Genomic DNA, 19,559 nt, shown 5'->3' with positions numbered 1-19,559 from the left:
CATGCAAACCTTTCTTTAAATTATAGCCTTCTGGGGGTTTTTAACTGAATGCTCAGGGTGTTTACCAAAGTCTCTTTACTCACTGGTTAGAACTCTATTGTCTTTGCAATCTTCCACCAACCTCTGGAACCTTCAGTTAGTTCGGAGCCCCCGAGAGCTGCTCTCTGACAGGCCTTCCAGAATTTCACCCTCTACTTGTGCATCTTAAAATTCAGCTAACTAATCAAGAGGATTCATATACAAATTTCTGGAGCTCCTACTCTGTACAGGTTCCTCCTCTCTAGTATTCTGCCCCTCAAATTTCAATTGCCTCCTTATGTCTGAACTTCAATCTTTCTATCCTCCATCCTACGAGACAGCCGTTCTCTATTTGGTTTCCATAGTTTTGTGTTGTGTTTTGAAAGGTATCCCCAGGCAAAAAGCCAGAAAGATTGCGGAGTTCACCTTGTTTGTTTCTTTTATTTCAAGGTCACAGTGCTGCATTACCTATTGTCCAATGCCTAAAAACAGTTGTTCACATATTTTGTCTAAATGTATAGTTGTTTATTATGGGAAAGTGAATTTAATACCCATTCTTCATCATGGATGAAATCAGAAATTCTTCATTAAAAATAATCATCTCAAATACAGTTCCTTTATATTCGGTTTCTGATCATCAGTATCTGAAGTCCATGAGTTATAGTTTTTATTTCTACTGATTCTTCCTTATGGTGACTTTTTCCTATGAGTTTGATGATCTCTGAGTATGAACTTTTATTTGATCTTAATTTGTGAAGAGCCTAGGAGCTGATGTCCTGCATACTTTTCTCTAGAAAGGATTTGTAATTGCTACTGCTGGGAGCCAGGGGGCACTACAACCTGGGTCCACTTTGGTTCACTTCTAGGATCCTAGGCTTAATGCAGAAGTCTCATGTTTTGTTTTTCTACCTCTGGTAGAGCCTCGGTCTCAGATCATGGGTATGCAATTGGCATTTGCCCTCTAGATAACTCTGCTTTTCCAGCTTTCTATTTTCACACTGTTCCTCTAATTTTAGTATACTGTTTTGTTTTTGTTTTCTGGTGGAGGAATTTTGGAGATTTTCTTCAGCTAAAAAAAGAAAAGAAAAAAAGAAACTATTGATATATATTATGCAGATTTAACAACAGAGCAGTCATTTGGTCAGCTTTTGTAGGTAAAATTAGCATGAGTCACAGAAGGTATCCTGAGGGAAGATTGGGAGTTCTGCAGCTCAGAGGAGTTACAACACTTTGCTGAAAATTTTTTCCACTTAGATATATAGCCAAGGGGCATATTTTAACTATCCATATTTTAAGGGGCATATTTTAAACTACCCTTTATCAAATGGAAACTTGGCTTGAAAGAATATTGCAAAGAAACTGTGGTATGTAACAAAAGTTACATACTTCTGTAAGTAATAAAAGCACAGTTTTAAAATATGGAAGCTCAGGTATCTTTACTCCTGATATTAACATTTTATCAATATCATTACAAGAAAAAAGCAATGGCAATGAAATCAGATGTCACAATGTCAGCCATAATTTTTTAAAATGGAAATTAAGGTCACGTAAAATATGAATTTATGTAGATTATCCTTTACTATTACTTGAGTCTAGGTGTATATTGTTCTTTGAGATGTTAGCTAATGGTAGTATAAAGCTATGTGATTTGCAAAATATATAAAAATAAACATTCAGAATATGAAGATAATTTTCTCTATTTTTTTCAATGATGTGAGACGTGATGTAGTATTGAATCCAATACTTTGGAAAAAGAGGAACTTATTCTTAGCAACAGACAAAAAGGTACATATCAGTGGGAAATATAGTGGCATTTCCTGCTATGGTAAAAAATGAATGAAAAAAAAAACACACCCGAAGACTTGAAGAAAAAGATATATGAACAAAAACGCATTATGGAAACTTTACTGTGCAATTGGATAGAAGCATAGATGCTTCTACACTTGGCTTAGTTTATGGTATTGGCTGAATTCTGTTCAGTAATGAAAATACACAAATCTCTACGCTTTTTCTGAGCCACTAAAGTAAAGATGTACTAAAGAACATGTATCCTTATCAGTAAACAACTTCCTTAATAAAGGCAATATTTTATGAAAAATCAATGAAGTAGTTTCTATAAATAAAAATTTAAAAGGTATTCACAGAAGAGTAGAGATAGTACCACATGTGATAATTTTATATAATAAAAATCTTGAAAATAGAATTTAATTTTCGTACACCTTGAAAAGAGAAAGGAAGTGACTATGAAAATCTTTTGTACCATGAAGATGTTTGATATTTATTTAGTGGTAAACCGTTTTTCATAATGATTGGTGGCTTCTAGTACATGTTGTCTATCAGATTTTGTAAAATATTGAATCTAATCTTTCCCTTCGAGGTAAATGTGGTAACAATAACTAAGAATCTTACTACTTTTGTTTTGTTTTGTTTAAAGATTTTATTTATTTGAAAGAGAGAGAGAACGAGCCAGGGGGAGGAGCAGAGGGAGAGGGAGAAGGAGGATCTCCATTGAGCAGTGAGCTCCCACATGGGGCTTGATCCTAGGATCCTGGGATCAAGACCTGGGCCAAATGCAGGTGCTTATCTGACTGAGCCACCCAGACACCCCAGATCTTACTACTTTTCAAAAGAAATTTGTGCGAGGAGGGAACATTTAGAAAATAAGTGTTTGGAAACGTTTCCACAGTTTTGTGATTTTTTTTCCTGAAAAAATTGAAAATATAAATGCATCACTTATATAAATTTTTATATCTACACACTTAAAAACCACGGAAACAGCTTTTTAACCTATTTAAAATCTTTCGGGGGAAGAGTTTTGAAACCATTTTTAAATCATTTGCTAAACATTTCTAAATGTTATGCCTTCCAGTTTGCTATAAAATGAATTGACATTAGGAAAGATGGACATTTATTAGCCAAATTACATAAAAAAAAACTTTGTATAATTGATTGTGGAATTCAAAAACAAGCGTTATGGTTTAGAAACTTCAGCCAGTAAAGTAGTTCTTCCATTTAAAAAAAAAACTTGGTATATTGTGAGATTTCAGCTACTAAAACCCAACATCCAAATAAACTCTTCTTAGAATTGGACTTTTGAATTACTATATCAAAGTATTTAACAAGAAATTTTAAAAATAATAAAGTATATTTAGCCCCATTATTGTTATTAGTGTCATTAGTAAAGTAACATTAAAATTTACTTTTAACCGTTTTTATTTCATCCTTATGTTTTATGTCTTACTTAATTTTAAAAAAAAGTAGGGGCACCTGGCTGGCTCAGTCAGTGGAGCATGGGACACTTGATCTCAAGGTTGTAAGTTAAAGCCCCATGTTGGGTGTAGAGATTACTTTAAAAATAAAATCTTTAAAAAAAAAAATGAGTAAATACATATGTATTGGAGTGTGTGCACAAATGTTCTTTTTTAAATGATGAGATGCACAGACAAATAATTTGGTAGGTCCATTGCTGAGCACATTATTATAATGAGATATTTATCATTGTGATTTAGGATAGCCAGAAAAATTTCTCTAAAGTAATTTTTCTTAAAAAAAAGTATATAAGTAAAAATTTGTTTTAGAAAAGTTAAAATGAAAAGGATAAAAACCATTCAAAATTCTACCAACCAGAGAAAATCACTGTTGAAATTTTAGTGAATACCCTTCCAAATTTTACTTTCTTAATATATGTATCCTTTCACAAACATAGGCTCATACTCTGTTTAAAACTGTTTATAGAGTGCCTTTATACCTTACAGAATTTTTCTAAAATGAAATTTACAAGAGATTTTGGAACAGAAATTAAAATTTAAAGGAACAATACTAAGAGGCTACTTCCTGCTATTTTGAGACAGAGATTAAAATTTAAAGGAACAATGCTAAGAGGCAAACAAGACCAAGGCTGAATCTTCATAATCAACACTGTGCAAGATTACAACATTTGTTTGATTTTAGTCCATTGCCTGTCATTTTAATGTTCTTTATCTAGATTTTAAATGTATGGTTTAACTATGAAGAGAAATTACCAAAAAACAGACCATCAAATGTGGTTTTTTACTTGCTTTATCTTCGTATGGCCTATGTAGTCAGGCAGATAGATAAAGGGAACTAAGATTTTGGCAAGGCTTTGTTTCTGTTCAACATTATCTCTGTACCCAAAACTGATAAAATTTGGTTTATAAACTAGAATTATTAACTTTGTGTAATAGGATAGAGAATAGAACCCAGATAGTGATTATCAGTATAGTCATTTATCTTCAGAATCAAGCAGTTATCTCTCAGAGGTGTGGTCCTGGACCCAATCTCATATAACATTTTTTATCAGTGACTCATACTATGAGAAAAGACATTTCATTCACACAGCAAATGAAACCTAGTTGGGAAATGAAAACTAGGAAGAGGAAGTCACATTGTCAATGACCAGATTAGAATCAAAATGACCCGGAAAATTGGAGAAGTAGTAAGATGTAAACAAAATGAGTAAAACATAGGGGTGGGCTAAAATAAACAAGGAAGACAAACAAGTTTCAAAAGGAGGAATGGCTAGCTGTTGGCAAGTATAGAAGATAACTTAGAGATTCTAACAAATAACAAGCCGACTAGAATCAATAATGTATTGTTTAAAAAGCAAATACAACATTGTGAAATGTGTTCTTTACTAAAATTTACCTAAACTCCTACTTCCCAGTTGAGTGTCAATTGCAAACACTAAGAACTTGTTCTTTTTACCAGAAATCCTATTATTCACCTTAACAACAAATGTGAAGAACACAGCCACTTAAGTGAGATAGTAATAGAAGAAAAACTAGTTTCATTCTAAGATTGGGGAAAGATGATTTTTTTTTTTTCTCCTCAAGGAGCTGGAATAATTGAATAATGATCTTTAAATAGGAACGTATAGTTACAAAGATGAAAGGTTATTAGATTCAGGCTTTCATGTACCTTAAGTAATTTAAAAAGTGGATCAGTTGTACTCAACTTTCATGAAAGAATGAAAGAGAAGATGAAATTAAATTGTATTAGGAAGGAGTTAATTTAGAATAAATAGGGACAAAAAATAGGATAAAAAGGGTTGGTTGAAAATTGGAACAATTCTAAGAATCTGGTAGAATTTCCACTGATAGATTTCTACTTTTCTAAAATGGTGAAATGTGATACATGAAAGGATGAAATGCAAATTTTTAATGTCCCAACGAGACCTCAAATTTTGTGATTTTTGCCTTAGGTTGTAACTAGAATAAATAAATTTGCACCAAGACCTAAAAGCTACAAGAGCAAGAGCAAAGTTTGTTGTTATCAAAATTACTAGTGGTTATGTCAGGAGACATTTTTAAAAAGTGCTCCAATTGTGTTGCATCACTGAATACAAGGGCAGTATCAGGAACAGATACCTGATTGTAGACCTAATAAGAAAAGGATCTGGAATATATGGACAGAGGATAGTCTCCTAAGGAAACAATGTTCCTCTTTTATTTTCCTGATGATGCTACTGTATACTGCTTTTATTTTTTATAACTTTCACTTATTTTACACTAGATATATATATTAATTGCAGGACATTTAGAGTATAGACAGCAAAGAAGAACAAAAACCGTATATGTAATTCCACAACTGAAGGGGAAAAAATTAGTTAACATTTTGATGTATATCTTCTCAGACTCTTTTCTATGTACACAGATATGTAAAATATTTTATAACGTATAATTTTAATTTATATGTATTTTAAACGTATAAAAAAGGGAATTTTGTAATCTGTTGCTTGATTTAAAATCATGAACCTAATTTTCTATAAATATACTAGACCTACATCGTTTTTAACCGTTGTAATAATTTGCATAACCCCTACCTTTGGTCATCTTTGTTCCCAATTGTTCACTATTATTAACAACGGCAATTTTATCTCCAATACTGCTTTTCTTTTTTTTTTAACAGCAAAAAAGAGCATTGTAACAAAGGAATCCAAGGCACTTACTCATCGATCCGATTATTTATTGAACATTTATTTATGCTGGACACTGCATTAACTGGGACAAGAGAGATGGTTAAAGCAAGATCTCCACTGTTTAACTTCCAGTCTCACGTAATAAAAAGACCAGTCGAGGAGCAGGAGGCGGCACAACACTCAGCCTCTCTCTAGTCTACTTTAAGAGAAAGTTGCTGGGTCAGAGGCCAGGTGTATATATATTAATTAGGTAAAAACAGTTTCTAGAATTGCAATCTCTACAGTTAATGATTATTAGGTTTATGTATAAAAAGTATTAACCCACAACATCTACATTAGCCAGTGTTCAAGAGCTACACAGACAGAAAACCCGACTCAGCCCTCAGCTCCTCTGCCTGCTCCCAGGCAGAGGAAACCCTCTCCCCGGGCCTCCCGGCGCCCGCGCGTGCGCGGGAACAACCTCACCCACCGCCCGGGAAGACCACCTCGCACTCCCGGCTTCTTAACTCCTTTCTCCCGGCCTGCGCCAGGCGGTCAAAAGCGAAACGTCCCCCCGACCACTTCCTCTTAGAGAAGTTCTCCTGGCCAAGTACGGTTTTGAAGATCAAGTGCAAGGCTGCTTAGCACGGTGGTCAGAACGAGGGTGGAAAACAAACTTTGTTACATGTTAACTTGGTTGGAGCAAAGCGACTCTAGGAAGGGATTTGAGTTACAAGCGCAGCTTGTTTTTTTAATAAACATCGTTTTAACTGATAAGGAAGGGAGGGCTTGAAAGCAAGCAGGAGAATGGGGCAGGATGGTTTCCGCAGGTGGCGTGCGGCCGCATCCCGGCCTCCTCCCGGCTCGCCGCGGCTCTGATTACAGTTTCCGCGGCACTGGAGGGGAAGCATCATCCTCCACGCTGCAAACTCCCATCAATGGGATTCCCCTCGTGGGAAATGCCGCCTCCCGGCCGACTTGCTCTCGAAGTGTTAGGCGTGTAGCCGCGACCTCGGGCTCCCAGGGAGGCGGACGGGTGCGCACGCCGCGAGCCCCACGGACACCCCGGGTCTGCACCGCATTCCCTCCACGCCCCGGGTACAGCCTGCACCACCCGCCGCCTGCCGCCGCGAAGGGGCGGGGGAGATGCCGCGGGGGGCGGGCGCGGCGCGCGGGGAGGGGAAGGGGTTCTCGCGCGATTGGGCGAGGTTTCCGGTGTTGTGACTGAAACCCGTCAATATGGCGGCGATCGGCCGCGGCCGCTCGCTGAAGAACCTCCGAATACGAGGTAAGCCCGCTGCAACCCTCACTCCCCACCGCCTGGGGCCCGCGACCCCTGGCCCTTGCCTCCCCCTGGCCCTGGGCTGGGGGAGCGATTAGGGGCGCTGGCCCGAGCCAGGGTTGCCGCCGCTGGCCTGCGAGCGAATCCTAATTGGAGCTGTGTGTCTGTTTCGCGCAGGGCGGAATGACAGCGGCGAGGAGAACGTCCCGCTGGATCTGACCCGAGGTAACGCGGGGCGCCGCGGGCGCCGGCGACGGCACGCTGCTGGGGAGGAGCCGGGGGTCGGGGGCCGGGGGCAGGGGCGGGCCCCGCACGGGACTGGCGGGGGTGCGGGAGGCAGAGCCGAGCCCCGCCTGCTGGCCCGCAGGAGCCAAGCCCCGGGCAGCCTCCCGGGACCCATCCCCCTTCCCGGTGCCCGCTTGCCTCGCCCCGCGCCTTTCTCCCGGCCTGTGGGTGCGGCGGGTGCCGGGGAACGCCAAGCAGGACCCAGCGGAGCGGGCTACCCTCTGGGTTCTCTGGGCCCCCGAGGGAGGGCTTAACTCCCATCCTGGAGCTCGTGCAGCCATTCGCCTGGAGGCGGCCGGCGGGAGGTAGAGGCTGTTATTTAGGTTGCCGGAGGATGTCTGAGGGAAGAGCGACCACATCCTGCCCTCCCCGTCCCCCCGAGCAGAAGCCGGACCTGCTGGGTTCTTGCTTGCCTGCGTGACTGCTTTTCTCTTTGCCCACCGCCCTGGGGGACCCGCAGCATTGATAACTCGGTAGTGAAACCTAGAATGGGTGACTATGGCTAAGTGTCTGATTTGCGCTGTAGTTCATTCCCGTTTCCCTTTCCCGGGTGGCTGGGACTGTAGTTGGCAAAGACCGCCCCCTCACCCTCGCTGCAGGTTCATTGTTTACCTTCTGCAGTGGCGACGGGTTTGTTTACACCTTCGGAACTGGGCGAACCCCGCGGTTGTGTTTTTAAGGATCTAATCCGGCTACTGGCCAGTGAATCTTCTCTTAGTCACCGTACTGGAGTTTATTCGACAATATCTCGGAGATACAGTAGTTATATACAAGGTTTTTCTTTTTTCTTCCACGGTAAACAGGATTTGGTCTACTGATTCCGAAGAAGTCATATTTCACACCGGCTGTAGCATAGAGTGTAAGCTGGTTCAGCTGTACAGTCAGTTTCCTTTTTGAGATCTGAAAAACACTTCGGGAAGTTAAGAAAAGTCGTAAACATTTCATTAAAAATTTAAAAAATTTAACCTATGTTCTACTTGACGTAATGACTTATCTAAAGTATTTGTCAGACGCGGGCTCATTGTTGAGACTCATCTCTGGTATTTAAAGCATAGTGCATTGTCTAATTTGTTGTATTTTGTATTTCATAGTGTAAGAAAACTGTTATAAACTAAACAGCTACTTTTTGTTTAGCTACAAGAGTACATTTTTGTAAGAATATTTTATTCTGAAAGTTCAGGGACTTTGTTGGGCGAATGAAGTGCTGGTGTTAACAGGCAGAGGGTTTCTGCACTAAATTGGAACTTTTTTCAGCAGATAGTGTAGAAGATGTAAAGCTTTTGACTTTTGTGTAACAGTTTGGAAACGTGACTATATAAAACACACATGAAAAATCTATATAAGATGTATGTGGGAAAAGATTTTCTAGTAAATTTCCTAACAAAAACAAAATTCCCACAGGGTTCAAAATTAGTATTTGAGTTCTGTAACAGATGTACTTTATTAGGTGATTTAATTTCTGTGTGGGCGTATGTGTTTAGATGGTTTAAAGAGCACTTATTAGATAGATCTTCTGTCTTAATTTTCTCATTAAAAGCTTGTTTGGATGTGGTGCTAGAAATAAGTTATATTTGTGCTTTAGGTTGAGTTTGCTGAGCTCCTATATATATAGTAGTTTCTGTGGTTGGTATCAGAATTTTGGTTTGTTAAAAAATATACAAATTGATACCTTTGATTTACTTCAAACTTATTCAAGTGCACAGATAAGTCTGTATGTTTACTATTTAAAATGTTATATTTTCTGAGCACTTTGTGAACACCATTGTCCATAGGTGTTTTTAGGATAATGCAGCAAGCAGAAAAATGCTATTTCTGCTTGCACTGATAAAATATAGTTTAGTTTGGAATATACACAGCCAAGTGAAATTGATTGCAAAAGGCATATGCAAGTAAGAGAGGCTATATGAGAATAAAAAAGTAATTTATAATATAGGGAAGCTATTATTGTTCAAGGAATTGCTATTCTGACAGACATTTCATTATTAAAAGAAGGTTTGTGGCTCAAAGAAGTCTTGTGGCTCTAACCTGAAGAAAGTTCACAAGGAATTACACTTTAGTAATAGTTTGAGAACTGTAGGGCAGTCTGGGTTGCTGCTGAAGGGCAGCTGGTTGTGGATTGGATTACAGTACATTTTAGATAAAGATTGGGGTAACCAAAACTACAAGTTTTTAATGCGAAGGCAGTGTTTGCTCTCATTTTAATTCTTTTTATGTAACCTTTGAGAAATTCATTGTGTAGCTATCTCACAAAGTTCATTGTTAAGTAGAGGTAATGGTGGTTCTAATTCCTAAAGGAACCATCAATGTATAGTGAAAAGAGATCAGACTGTACAGTCGGATAGTTCTGTGTTGCAATCTCAGCTGGGATACTTAATAGTTAGGTGATGTGGGGCAAGGTATTTGACCTTGCTTAACTCTTAGTTTCTTCATCTCAAAGAGATAACTTCAAAGGGTTATTAAGAATGTGAGAAGTAAATGAACTAATGCTTAAAATACTCAGTACAGGAGCTGATAATTTTGTGAGTGATGTTAACTAAATGTAGTTGTCATCCCACAGTATGAAATAAAAATTATTTATATCGCATTTAAAATATTTCAGTTGTTTTGAACATTATAAACTTGTTAATGAGGAATTACGGTATTGAGGCTTTCATTTTTTTGAGACATTATTAATTGGGTATAGTCTGTCTGAGGTAGAGTTCTTGAGTATAACAACTGTAAAGAAGTATTCTGTGAGATTACCAGTAAACTAGGTCTAAGCAAAGAGTATTATATGTACTTAAGATATAATGTAGTATTTTATTTTATAGAACCTTAGAATTTTTCTCTGACTCCAGAAAATTTCTTAGTAATAATGATTTGGCTAGCCTTGCAAGCTTCTTGAGGCCCAGGAGAGTTCTACGTGCTTTGGTTTTGGTAGTTAGTTCATACATAGTGTACTTCAATTAAAAATTGTTGGTGGACTAATTTTGATCTAGTTTAGGAACTTCATTGCAGTAGATCGCACAGTAAACTTATTGCTGATTGTTGCTTTCAGTTTTGTTCAAACAACTACTCTACTTAATTTGTGAAAGTCCCTGATACTTGCTATTGATATAATTTAAATACTCTCTCTGTTTTGCATGCCAATATCTATTTTGAAATCAAAATGCTTCCCTTAGTCACTTCCACTGCAAGGATAGCCTGTTTTTTAATCAGTCTCATAGTACATTTCTGGTACTGAATAACTTGAAAAGACACAGAGTATTCTTCCTGTGTAAGTCCTTCTTACTGTACAGTAATTTAATGATTGTGTTCAAAGTGAATTTTCAGGACATGGACAAACCTGTATTCAAATCTAACTATTAGAATTTATTTAAAAGTATTGAGTTTTGTATTTTTTTATTATCCAATTCTTTTCCTTTTCCTTTAGAAAGAATACAAAAATTGACTGTCTTAGTTGCTGTTTAATACTTAGAAAAGGAAGGTTATCTGAATGATGCAGATTTGAACACTACTTTTTGTTTTCTGATTTTTATCTAGTGAGCAGATTACTTATGTTGTTTAATCGCTGACTTCAGTTAGACAAAACACACATTGACTGGATGCCTATTATTTACTAAATGCTGAATTAAGTGCTGGAGGAATGAAGATAAGGAAGATATTATTCCCCTTTTCAGGAATTTACTGGAACAGATATTAATAAAGTGATTGCAATATGGAATGATAAATTAAGTAACCAACTGTACAAGGACCCAGAAGTAGCCTAGAGGAGAAAATGATGAATTGTTTGGTGGGTAGAGGTTTAGAGGCAGCTTCAGAGTGGTTGACTTCTCATGAGAATAGTGGTAGACATAATGAAAGGAAACATGGGCTCGCAAGAGACTGTACCACACCTTGGGAAAGGTAAAAGTCAGCAGGAAAAGGAGCTGCCTTAGGAAGCTGCTGCTGTAATCTAAGAAATGGTGGGGAACTAGACCAGGATGTTGGAGTTAGAAATGAAGGTCCATATATATTGAGATGGAGTAATCAACTAATTTGTTTTCTTCAGATTGTCAAACTGACTTTGGAATACTCCTACACTGTGCAGAGAACTTATATTTATTAAGAAGGTTAAAGCTGTCTAATGTGAATTCCCTTGACTCCTCCCCTTTATTTAATTTTTAAAGTAACCTTTGTGCCCAATGTGGGGCTTGAACTCAGGACCTCAAGATCAAGAGTCACATGCTCTACCTGCTGAGCCAGCCAGGTGTGCCTGTCTTTTCCCCTTTATATTTTATACATACTTATCTTCTGGTTCCCTGAGTCAGGGAATAAACAGAATCTCTGTTCCTTTTCAAGGCTAACCTGGAAAGGAATTTTATGCTCCTAATACTGTTTCTTCTAAGATTCTTTGTAGAACTGAGATCCCTTTCTTCATTTCTTCCTTCCTATTGGAAGTTTTCTCATGTTCAGTAATCATTTGTTGTATCCTTCATATGGATCAGGTACTATCCCAGGCATGGGATGATGGTGGGAGGTGTGGAAAGATAAAAGATGAAGATTACAAAGTAGCTGTTTTTCCATCCGCTCTAAGGAAAGAATAGTTCATCCTCACTCTGTAGCTTTCTTCCTTAACGACTATAGTCTTCTAAGCACAGCTTTCCCCGTGTACTGAAAATAGTTTTTTAAAGGATGCTAGTAATCTCATGCAAAATTCATAGGCATTTTTAAGTTCCCCATTCTGTTTTAGAACTACTACTGTATTAATAGTTTTGTTCCAGGCTCTAAAATATGTTATCTCACTTAATCTTTAATAACTGTTTGAGGTACTCTTTTTATCCCTCTTTTACAGATGAGGATATAGGTTTTAAAATTCCAAAGGTCTGAAATTCAGGTAAGTAATTCAGCCAGGGTCATAGGATTAGTGAGCGACTGACTGCAGATCATGCGTTTGTCGGCACTACGCTTCGCTATTCTTGAAACCACGTCTTTACTCGACTTCTGTGAAATATTCTCCTGCTGCTTTTCCTACCTCTCGTGCTGCTCCTTCTCTGTTCCCGCCTGGTCTTCCAGCTCCTTAAGCGAGGGGACCTTAAGGTTCTGTCCTTGATCTTTTCTTCTCTCCTACGGTGCTATATGCTATGTACCTGAACAGTCTTTTCACTGAGGGCTTCAAAAATCCATGAGTTGAAAAAAAAAAAAAATCCATGTGCTGAAATGGTTATGATAATTACATTTTTATTCAGACTCATTCTTTTAAGCTTGCAAAACATATTAGCATTATGTGTCTGCTACTCATCTGAAAAGGCTGATGTGTAAAACTCTGCACCCCAAAGCATATTCCCTTTTCACCCTTTAGTTACCACCACCATCCTCTGTAATAATCAAGCTAGAGACCTACAGTTTATCTTTGTTCATGTGCCATGTTCCTTCAGTTTGCCTGTGAAATATCTAATGAATCTAGTCTTTCTTATTCCATTGTCATTGGGCTTGTTCACATCTTTATTATCTCATTTGGATGATGTAAAATCTTTTCTTTCACCTTTTTTTCACTTTCTCTGCTATACGATTGCCAGGATTATTTTCCTGAAATGTAGATCTGATCTTACCATTCCCTTAAATAAAAAAAACAAAACACACTCATACTCACACTTCCCTGGCTCGTTTTTGCTCACAGAATAAAGTCCAGGTTTCTTAACTTGGCATTGAAGGCCTTTTATGATTTATTCCAAAATTATCTTCTGTACTGTCTTAATCATACTGTTCTGTCAGCCTCTGTGCAGAGTTTACTTGTGTAAGACACTCTCTTCCTTCTTTACACACAGTGCTTTTCAGAGGGCATGGGGAAAGTTCGCAAGTCCAAAGCACCTACCTCCCCATATTTGTTCTTTCCCCTTGGAGATTGTGTTATACCCCTGGTTGAGAATCTGCTCTAGACAAAAATGATTTATTCCTTGCATATGGCATGCAGTTTCTGTTTACTTGACCTTGTGCAGGTTGTTTCCTCTGCCTAGAATTTCATTTTCAGTACTCTTTATTGAAATCCGAATTCTTTAAGGTCTAGGTCAAATGCAACTTCTAGAAATCATCCCAGTGGGAATTCATTGCTTCTTCCTCTGCTTTTCCACTTTTGTTTGTTCCTTTCTAAATATCACTTCTCATTGCCTTAAGTTCTTTGTCCAGTTGTTTTTCCCTCACTGGATCTTAAGCTTCCCCAGCATCTATCATATAATAATAACTGAAGCACTTATTGAATGTCAGAATGGAGAGAGAGATGGGAAATGGAGGGTACAGCATTAAGGAGAGTAGAAGTAAAAGAACATTTTAGGTTTGCAGTCCTGAGGGACAGTGAGATTGATGGTGCCATGAAATGAAGAGATCCATTTTGGAGGGATGATAATGAGTTTAGCTTTGCACTTTGAATTTCAGGTGATTAAGTCAATCAGAGATGTATAAAAGGTAGCTGCAAATACTTGAATGGGTTCTAAACTTGTGATCTGATTGTTCTCTGCATAGGGCGTTGAGACAGGGAAGAATGTAAATGGAGAAGAGCTAAAGATTTGAGGGCTAGAGGATGAGCTGATGAGAGTGTCATAGCATAAGAATCAAAAAATGAGAAGAAGGTGGCCAAGAGAAGAAAACTAGCAAGACTATGATCTCAGAAGCCAAGAGGGGAGTTTTGGTTGAAGAAACTGTGAGACTGTAGCATTGAAGTTGGTGTCCGGAGAACTCAGTCCTACTCTTCCTTAATCTAAGGATGATGTTGGCATACTGTTTAATCTCTCTGTGCTTCAGTTTCCTGGATCTCTAAAATGCATACTCCGTTACACGTGTAGCACTGTCACCTTCCGTCTCTGTGATCCTCAGCTATCACCATGTTTCTGGGATATTGAAAGGTTAAAAAGAAAGCATTACAGCCTTGTTAAATCACTGTGAGAAGTATTCCCATAAACAGTAATGAATACATGTAGGAGTGATGGTATTTCATAGCACTTTAAATGTAAATTATAGTCAACTCTCAATTTCCTTTTAAGTGATCATCTGCAGTGACTTGCTGCCTCCTCCCCCTCCCAGGTCTCAGGCTACTGAAAATAGGGCTGTGAAAAGCACAGTGGGGTGAGTGAATGGTTTGCATGCCTGTGTATCTGTATCTCTGACTATCACCAAGCTAAATACAGTCCACTCTCATTTACCTGCACTTAATAAAAAGGTGAATAATGATGGAAGAGCGCTAAATTACATAATCTAAATAGCATTATTTATATGTGGCTTGGGAAGATTTTATATTCTTTCCTCCCCTACAATAGATTGATGTGTCTTTTCTTTTAAGTGAATTATTAGCATCAATTTTTATTTCCTGAGCAAATACTGTTAGAGTAGCCAACATAAATAGGTTAAAATATATATTAGGTAATCCACATGCGAATAATTGAGAGTTGACTGTTAATGCTTTTTGGCTCATCCATTGTTTTGTATTATCTGTGCTTTTTTGTTAGTGTGGCCAGGTTAAAGCTGAATAGCTACTTTAAAATTTTATCTCTACAATGAATTTACTTCTAAAATTATACAGATACCAAACTAAATTGAAAATAATTGTGTAAAACTAGATAAACATAACATATATCCCAAGTCAGAGGATTGAAAGAGAATTTAAACTTAAGTACATTCTTAAAATTCCTTTTACAAAGTCTTTGAGCCAGGCAGATTGCATAAACTGAGCAACGTACCTGGTAATGATGAAATTTATATAAAATATAAATTTGAGGATATGCCGAGGCTTTGAACATACCCTATTTATGGAGTCAGTTGAGTTTAGTAAGAAAGACACAAGACAGTTTTTTAATTACCTGGATTTTCAAGAATTTGGCTCTTTTAATTACTTTGCCATTTTTTTACTCCAATATTTTGAAGATTTGGATTTATAGTGGTTTGTTAATGTCAGCATATTTTTGATCCATATATTATATAATTGGGTTATTAAGTATTGTGAATTAGGAAGGCACAATTCTTGGCTTCTGGCATATCTTGGGATATACCTGTATCAGGGCATAATGTAAGATAGCAGTATAAGAAGAACCTGCCAATTGTCCTTTTAAAGGAATCAAAAACTGAAGGCATTCAGAAAAAAAAAAAAGAAAGGAGATAGGTAAGGAATGGCTTAGAGGGAAGACCTCATAGAAGTCTTGACACCTGTCAGACTTTTGCATTAAAGGGTAGCATTTGAATAGATAGAACTCGGGATCAGTGTTTTAAAAAAAAATTGTAACTTAATTTTGTGAACTAACACTTCTGGCATATTATTCAGTACTTGAAGGTAATGTTGAGGAAAATTGGTGATTATATAACTCATAATTATTGAGGATTATTTATATTTCAAAGTAGGGCTCTTCTGGCCTTTAAAGGTAATGCAGGACTGGACTGAGAGCTTTTAGGCATATTGTGAAATAATTGTGTGCTTGTGACTATGAGTATATAAATGCTTGGCTGTTATTCCAAATCCAAGTATAAATGATTTTTTTTCTTCCATTGTTTTGTAATATATGTGTTTCCTTTCCCCTTCATTAATACTGCATGTTCAAAGGGCTCTGTAAATTTGTTATCAAACTTACTTCAAGATGTATGCAGTTTGGAAATAGAGATTATAAATGAGATGGGTAGTGTTTTTGTTATTTTCCACACTAAAATGACCATATTTTCTGAACTCAGAATTTAAACATGTGGCCTCACAGTGAGATAGAATATTTGAAATAAAAATCATTCTAAAAAATATGGAATATTTCATTGCTAAATCCTGACAACCTACCCAGCCCTCTAGTTATTTGGGTAAAGGGTATACTGGGGAAATTATTGCTTATATTAAAGCAGCAAAATGAGAGTTGAATTGCCACTTGCAGGGATTTTAGCGATCTTGTTCAGAATCCACTGTAATTTCATGTGTTTCTTATAATGAATAAAGAGTGAAGAGACACAGAAGCTGTAAACAAAGAAGACTGCCAAGTAATTTACTTTTAGTTACTAAGAAGGAACAGCTTGCCAGATAAAAGCGTATTTAACTCCTTTTAGATGTGTGCACCTATATATATTTATCTGTAGTTTCATACTTCGAGAAATCACATCTTAAGATAGTATTGCTAATTCTTTCCATGCTTAATGTTCATCCCTCATATACTAAAACTTTTAATTGCCCTGTTTTTTCTCCACTCATAATTCCGTATAATATACTCCCTAACCTTCACCACACCACCACCATCACCACCAGCCCCCTCCCCCAAGAAAAAAAAAAGAAAAAAGAAAAACTGAAGGGAATAGAGTTGCAGAAAGAGTGAGAAGACTCCAGTGGTTGGAGGTAGGTGAGCTGTGAACTCTTAACATTTAGCTATATGGCAGTTTGTGTGTGACGAGGTGGCTGGTGGAATACTGTGGAACGTTTTATTCCCATGTGTTGTGGATAAGTTTTTAATCATATCTATCACATGATTAGCATAAAATCATGATAATGGACTATTTGAATACAAATAGCTATTTTCTACTTTATTTAGAATGACTTGTGTTTTAATTTTATTGCTGTAGCTTGTAATTTCTAATGTTACTTTTGAATGGCATAACTTGGTACAAAGCAGGTCAGATTAATTCTTATGTAAGATTTCATATGTCATGTAAGAATAATTCTCAACATGTTTTTACAACTTTTTAATGAGTTAAATTTTAGATTAGTATAGTCTTAAAAATGTTTAAATCACTTTGTGTATTTTAATAACCTTAAAATAACCTTTTTCTCCTTTTGTCATGGGAGAATTCAGTGTTACGTGTTCATGTTTCAACATTGTTTTGAATACAGAAATATATAGTATTGTTTTACCTAGCGAAATGGAAGACATTTAAAAAGATGCTGATTCTTCTTTTTTTTTTTTTTTTTAAAGATTTTATTTATTTATTTGACAGAGACACAGCGAGAGAGGGAACATAGGCAGGGGGAGTGGGAGGGGGAGAAGCAGGCTTTCTGCCGAGCAGGGAGGCCCGTGCGGGGCTCGATCCCAGGACTCTGGGACCTCGACCTGAGCCAAAGTCAGACGCTTAACAACTGAGCCACCCACGTGCCCCAATGCTGATTACTCTTTAAAAGGAAATAAAAAAGGAGAAGGTTAAAAAATTTGGATAAACTGTGGTGGCTGCCTTTTGCTATGTTATTGTTTCTTCTGATAGTTATTTTGTTTTATTTAAAAAGTTTAGACTTATTTTTGAGTCCTAGGAAAAATTTTTCACTTACATCAGTAATTGTTTCTGTATTAAAGGTACTGTAGAGAAAAAGTGTAATTATTTTTAAAATGAGTAATTATATTGCAAGTAAATGTTCACTTGGGATACTTGAATATGAATGCATTTGGGGAAGGTATGTGTCTCTACATATTATGTTTATTTTTAAGCATATTTGGAAGCTACTTTAGAAGTTATTTTATTAGCTCTACCATTCAAAACAGGGATCTTCTCTATAGTATCTGACAGATGTCATCCATCATCACTCAAACCTTTCATTGATAGGTAGCTTATTCAAAGTTGTTTCTTTGCTGAGCAGCTAAGTTTGTTAATGAAATTCCTATATCAAAGTAGCCAAAATTTAATAAAAGAATCATTTCTCAGTAATTGATCCTAGTTCTTTCATATTTTTATTTTATAAATATTTACAAATAAAAGTAGTAGGTTTATTCACATTGGGCACTGCCGTGTGTGCTATTAGAAAGTCTTACCCTTTTCTGCTCGTACAGGCCAGTTACCAGCTACTTACTGAGTACTGCCTATGTGTCTAGCATTGTTCTGGTTGTTAGATGTTGAAGACATGGTCTTTGATTACAAAAAATAGCAGCTACCATATTTTGAATTTTATTATATGTTGGAAACTGTTAAAAACATTACTTAAATTATCTAATTTAGTCATCCTACATTTCTAGAAAATATGTTTTAATATCCTTATGTAACTGATGAAGAAAGTGGGGCCAGAGGGAGCCTAACTAGCCCAAGGTCATACTGGCAGTAAAAGAGAGAGGTACGATGATTCAGATCCCATTCACTGTTTTTGATTCTAAACCCATGCACTTAACCCTTTGTAATCTTTCTAAAAACAAATACAGTAGAGGATAAGCCATATTGCTGGAATAATTAGTGGTTAAATGAGTATGCTATATATTATAGTAATGTTGATTTGGAGTCCTCAAGAAACAGGTTATTGGCTGAGCTCTGAAATGTACATTTTAGCCATTTTTGATATGATTATTTCTATAACTATTGCTTATTTCTCTCCTTTAATAAGAAGAATATATCAACTACATTTTAACTTTTTCTCTTTGGCTGGGGTCATTATGAATGTCGATTATTTCGTTGGAGGTAGGGGGAGGACAATTTATTACTACCTTGTGTGACATTGGACTGCTCTTTTTGATCTTAATGTGCTGTTTTCTTATACTCAACTATCACTTTACATTGCAACTATTATTCCTATATTTAGCAGTCCTTTATTTTTTTTACTTTTACTGTGCTATAAAATAGAAACTATATAACTGGACTTGTTAATATTATATGGAAAATAAATATAAATAGGTTGTGATTAGGAAGAATTAAGGACCCCTGCTGTCAATAATATATGTTATCTGTAGTGAATAAACTTGGTGATGATACATACTTTGAGTCTTTATTGCCATTTTTTGGTATGCTTACTTTTATATCCTGGTTGCTTTCCAGATAGCATTGCCTCATAGCATAGTTCAAGGTAGGTGAGGTATGACTTGATGGAGTTAGTATATATGTATATAGCAAGGATGGTAGGATTATATAAAGATAGATACTAAGGTATAAAATATGACTAATACGGACAAAATAACATTAAATAATATGCTAATTGCATAAGATAGAGATAGTCTAGCTCTGTAGCTAAGAGCATGGGCCTTAGAGTCAGATCTGGATTTGAATCTTGACCCTGCCTCTTAGAAGTTTTCTGAGTTTGGACAAGTTACTTTTTCTGAGCATGTTTTCTCATCTCAGCTGGAAATAACACTTGAGTGAATAAAATGTTTGTAAAATATTTATTACAATTTTGGCACAATT

The 19,559-nt window shown here is 36.9% G+C and overlaps 1 protein-coding gene across 4 annotated transcripts in view; it reads left to right on the top strand.

Moving 5' to 3' along the window:
* The first annotated feature begins 7,129 nt into the window (after positions 1-7,129).
* LOC118006405 (rapamycin-insensitive companion of mTOR) overlaps positions 7,130-19,559 on the top strand; it is a 121,916-nt gene continuing 109,486 nt past the window's right edge. For all 4 annotated transcript variants that reach the window (XM_034999052.1, XM_034999047.1, XM_034999048.1 and 1 more), the window contains exons 1-2: positions 7,130-7,223; positions 7,395-7,442. In XM_034999052.1, coding sequence (XP_034854943.1) covers positions 7,175-7,223; positions 7,395-7,442 — 97 coding nt within the window. In that variant the 5' untranslated portion in view covers positions 7,130-7,174. The remainder of the gene's footprint in view (positions 7,224-7,394; positions 7,443-19,559) is intronic.

The sequence above is a fragment of the Mirounga leonina genome, unplaced genomic scaffold (assembly GCF_011800145.1).
Source record: "Mirounga leonina isolate KUSES-001 unplaced genomic scaffold, KU_Mleo_1.0 Mir_96, whole genome shotgun sequence".
In the NCBI taxonomy this organism is placed as follows: Eukaryota; Metazoa; Chordata; class Mammalia; order Carnivora; family Phocidae; genus Mirounga; species Mirounga leonina.
Note: the sequence above shows the minus strand (reverse complement) of the source record. Positions and strands in the feature narration are given on the sequence as shown.